The 5,000-nt window shown below is 42.3% G+C and overlaps 1 protein-coding gene across 1 annotated transcript in view; it reads right to left on the bottom strand.

Annotated features, from left to right (window-relative positions):
* Positions 1-4,355: 4,355 nt before the first annotated feature.
* Positions 4,356-5,000, bottom strand: part of LOC132857129 (netrin-G1) — a 10,253-nt gene continuing 9,608 nt past the window's right edge. Inside the window, exon 4 of the mRNA XM_060887150.1 lies at positions 4,356-4,591. Coding sequence (XP_060743133.1) covers positions 4,567-4,591 — 25 coding nt within the window. The 3' untranslated portion in view covers positions 4,356-4,566. The remainder of the gene's footprint in view (positions 4,592-5,000) is intronic.

Genomic DNA, 5,000 nt, shown 5'->3' with positions numbered 1-5,000 from the left:
GTGTGTGTGTCCTAGTGTGTGTTCTGGTGTGTGTGTGTTCTGGTGTGTGTGTCCTAGTGTGTGTTCTGGTGTGTGTGTGTTCTGGTGTGTATGTCCTAGTGTGTGTTCTGGTGTGTGTGTGTTCTGGTGTGTGTGTGACCTAGTGTGAGTTCTGGTGTGTGTGTCCTAGTGTGTGTTCTGGTGTGTGTGTGTTCTGGTGTGTGTGTCCTAGTGTGTGTTCTGGTGTGTGTGTGTTCTGGTGTGTATGTCCTAGTGTGTGTTCTGGTGTGTGTGTCCTAGTGTGTGTTCTGGTGTGTGTGTCCTAGTGTGTGTTCTGGTGTGTATGTCCTAGTGTTTGTTCTGGTGTGTGTGTGTTCTGGTGTGTGTATGTCCTAGTGTGTGTGTCCTAGTGTGTGTTCTGGTGTGTGTGTGTGTTCTGGTGTGTGTGTTGTGGTGTGTGTGTCCTAGTGTGTGTTCTGGTGTGTGTGTCCTAGTGTTTGTTCTGGTGTGTGTGTGTTCTGGTGTGTGTGTGTGTTCTGGTGTGTATGTCCTAGTGTGTGTTCTGGTGTGTGTGTGTGTTCTGGTGTGTGTGTCCTAGCGTGTGTTCTGGTGTGTGTGTGTGTTCTGGTGTGTGTGTCCTAGTGTTTGTTCTGGTGTGTGTGTGTTCTGGTGTGTGTATGTCCTAGTGTGTGTTCTGGTGTGTGTGTGTGTGTTCTGGTGTGTATGTCCTAGTGTGTGTTCTGGTGTGTGTGTCCTAGTGTTTGTTCTGGTGTGTGTGTGTTCTGGTGTGTGTATGTCCTAGTGTGTGTTCTGGTGTGTGTGTCCTAGTGTGTGTTCTGGTGTGTGTGTGTTCTGGTGTGTGTATGTCCTAGTGTGTGTTCTGGTGTGTGTTTGTTCTGGTGTGTGTTTGTTCTGGTGTGTGTGTTCTGGTATGTGTGTCCTAGTGTGTGTTCTGGTGTGTGTGTGTTCTGGTGTGTGTATGTCCTAGTGTGTGTTCTGGTGTGTGTTCTGGTGTGTGTGTCCTAGTGTGTGTTCTGGTGTGTGTGTGTTCTGGTGTGTGTGTTCTGGTGTGTGTGTCCTTGTGTGTGTTCTGGTGTGTGTGTGTTCTGGTGTGTGTGTCCTTGTGTGTGTTCTGGTGTGTGTGTGTTCTGGTGTGTGTGTCCTTGTGTGTGTTCTGGTGTGTGTGTGTTCTGGTGTGTGTGTGTTCTGGTGTGTGTGTCCTTGTGTGTGTTCTGGTGTGTGTGTGTTCTGGTGTGTGTTCTGGTGTGTGTGTGTTCTGGTGTGTGTGTGTGTGTGTGTCCTTGTGTCCTAGTGTGTGTTCTGGTGTGTGTGTTCTGGTGTCAGAGGGGGTGTGGTTAAAATCCCACTGAAGGAGAATTCATAAGATCATGTACTTATTGTGTATTAGTATTATCTTCTTAAATTTAATTAATTTCTGTTTTTATTGTTTTACAAAGAGCTGCTTGCACACCTACAGCCTGCATTGTGTGTGTGTGTGTATGCTTTGTCCTTCATCCTCTGGCTGAGTGTAAATGTGTCCTTCACTTAGAGACAGAAGAAAGAGCAGAGCGAGAGAGCAAGTGAATAAAAGAGAGCAAGAGATGAGAGATGGAGACAGTCACGTCCTGACGGAAGCTCCTCACAGGACCGGTCGCCACGGCATCGCTCTGTTTCACACAAAACCCCCGAGAATCCCGGAGGACAGACGCAGCTCTGGTGCTGAACACACACTCCACCGTTCTGACAGCGCAGCAGCACGTCGTCACACACTCGTGCTGAGAAGAGAAACGAGAAACACACACTCGTGGGAGCAGATCTGATTAAAGAGTATGAGATCAGATCAGAGCTAAACATCATGACTGAGAGCTGGAATAATGTTCATGAACTGAAAACACTTCAGTGTGGTGTGATGATGGAGCGGGTGTGACATGAATATGTAAAATAGTGGGTGGAGTCAATGTAAATTAGCTCAGGAACGGGTGTAAATGGAAGAGCGTTTCTGCCAAGACGTTCCTAAATAATAACGATGGGATAATTTATGTATTTAAATAATATGTGATACTTTCTTCATCACACTCAGATGTCAGTGATGCAGATCAGGAAAGTTTTGTTCAGTAGAATCAGAAAAATATTAAGGAATATATTAATCAAATCTCAAGCCTTCTCTCGAGGCCTCTGCTGCAGAACAACAGAATAACAGCCAACATTTTTCCGTCTTTAAAATAAATATGTGTATTTTTTCCCCAAACATCACCATTCGCCATCTTCCAGGGACATAAAGCAAGAAGACTTTTACTTTTCGGAGTCTGTGTTTGTTTTGATGTTCTTCAGCTCAGTGTCGTGTCCTGGAATAAATCTGACTTTACTTCTGTTCACTGTTCATCATCACACACACAACCAGCAGGTTGTGTTAGAGACAGAAAGCAGAACTGCAGCATGTGGCTTTATTTTATACACTGAATCCAGTAAAAATGACAAAAGCTGCTGGGTTTCTGGGTCTTTGAGTGAACGAGTGACTTTATCGCTCGTCTCTCTGAGATTCTGGGGTTTGTGTTTTTCCTCCTCGGGTCTTCGGGATTTAAAAACTTTTAATCTGCAGATTTGTGAAGTTTATTCGGTCGATGGTTTGAACATCTTCCAGGAAACCCTGAGGAGCTTCAGAGCTCTGACTTCAGCATTTGCAGCCCAGATTAACGGATTTATTTCTGAATAAAGGAAGGAGGCGTTATGGGCTGCGATGAACAGCACTAACAAAGAGCTCATTATGGTTCTTCAGCTATTAAACTAATAAATAAAACATTGATATTTCTATCAGTGGCCGAGTGTGAACAGATTCTTGTAATGAAACTCTTTAACGTCTCTTGGTATTTTAAAGCATTGTTCAGTGTCTCAGAGTCACGTCAGTGTTTATACAGAAAAGTAGTGAGTTTTTACAGTTACACGGCTAAAGAAGGGGATTTTATGAACTGTTCTGATATTTATTTTACAGGAGAGTCAGAATCAGAACATCAGAATCAGAACATCAAGAAAAATCCCTTTTTATTGTAGGCTGAATTTCTGATTATAATGAAAAAGCGTCACATTTTATTTTAGTTTAATATTTTCTGTTAATATCTGTAACAGAAGGTAAAGGTGTATTTGACTGATAATAATGACAGTAATTAATGATGTTAATCTACTTTTTATTGTATTTGAGCAAATGTTTTGGCTGTCTATAAATCATCATTAAAATTGATTAATTAGTCCATTAATATTTTTTAAATCTATTATTATTAATTTCAAGTTGTTCTGATTTGCTGCAGACAATAAATCCCTCTTTAGTTTGTTTTACAGTTATTTATATGTATATTTCACATTTTCGCTGTAATTCTTCAGAGATTTTCTCTTCAGCTCTTTTCTTGTCTCTTTTTCTCATTTCTTTAAAGCAAGTGTCTTTTTTTAAATCAGGCCTAGAGGGATTACACCAGCTCGTTCACTAAATCCACTAAATCAATAGTCCTGAACCCCTGCAGCTTCTCCTCCTGTCTCTCTGCTTCATCCTTCCATCTCTTTTCTTCCCTCCTCTCTCTTCTCGTCTTCTGACAGGATGAAACACGACGGCGTCCCGTGGGTTTGTTTTATAAATTTAAACAGAGTGAACAGTCACAGAGACGGCCGTGTTGTTCATGTGTGTGCGTATGTGTGTGTGTGTGTGTGTGTCTGTGTGCGTGTGTGTCACTATGTATGTGTGTGTGTATCTGTCACTATGTGTGCGTGTGTGTGTGTGTGTGTCTGTGTGTGTGTGTGTCACTATGTATGTGTGTGTGTATCTGTCACTATGTGTGCGTGTGTGTGTGTGTCTGTGTGTGTGTGTGTCACTATGTATGTGTGTGTGTATCTGTCACTATGTGTGCGTGTGTGTGTGTGTGTGTGTGTGTGTGTGTTTATTACCTTGATTTCGATTTGCAAATCCAAGAGATGTGACATTCAGCCGACCTGCAGACAGGGGAAATAATGACAAACACACAGACAGACAGACAAACACACAGACAGACAGACACACAGACAGACAGACAGACAGACAGACACACAGACAGACAGACAGACAAACACACAGACAGACAGACACACAGACAGACACACAGACAGACAGACAGACAAACACACAGACAGACAGACACACAGACAGACAGACAGACAGACAGACAGACACACAGACAGACAGACAAACACACAGACAGACAGACACACAGACAGACAGACAGACAGACAGACACACAGACAGACAGACAGACAGACAGACAGACAGAGAAACACACAGACAGACAGACAGACACACAGACAGACAGACAAACAGACAGACAGGCACACAGACAGACAGACACACAGACAGACAGACAAACACACAGACAGACAAACACACAGACAGACAGACAGACAGACAGACAAACACACAGACAGACAGACACACAGACAGACAGACAGACAGACAGAGAAACACACAGACAGACAGACAGACAGACAGACAAACACACAGACAGACAGACAGACAGAAGCTGAGTGAATTGGTAATTAGTGAGGAAGAGGTGTGAGATGATGGTGAGAGACTCACCTGCTGGTCCACTCTGAACACCTGAAACAATACAAATAAAAATCAACATCAGATGCTAAGTTGAATTAAAAAATAAATAAAAAAGAAAGATTTTTTTATTGTACTTGAGCTGCTGATTAACGAATGAAATGAACTAATGTTAATGTAACGGGGGTTATTTAGACTGTTGTGTAGGGGGACATCAGTCACAGCTGCCCTGGTAGCTTGGACAACAAAACAACTTGGTCACCTGTATATCACATGTAATGATCCTCTCTTTCTCACATCTAATATGTGACCCCCGACTCCCTGATAAAAAGGTACAATGCAAGTAAGTGCAAAAGAAATGAAAGTATATTTTTATTTTTATATGATTAATTGTTACCTGTTAACTATCACTTGTGTTAGTGATCAATCAAATAAAAAATAAATAAAAAGATTTACAGCCTTT

This window comes from Tachysurus vachellii, chromosome 1, assembly GCF_030014155.1.
Source record: "Tachysurus vachellii isolate PV-2020 chromosome 1, HZAU_Pvac_v1, whole genome shotgun sequence".
Taxonomy (NCBI): domain Eukaryota; kingdom Metazoa; phylum Chordata; class Actinopteri; order Siluriformes; family Bagridae; genus Tachysurus; species Tachysurus vachellii.
This window is presented reverse-complemented; position numbering and strand designations above follow the sequence as displayed.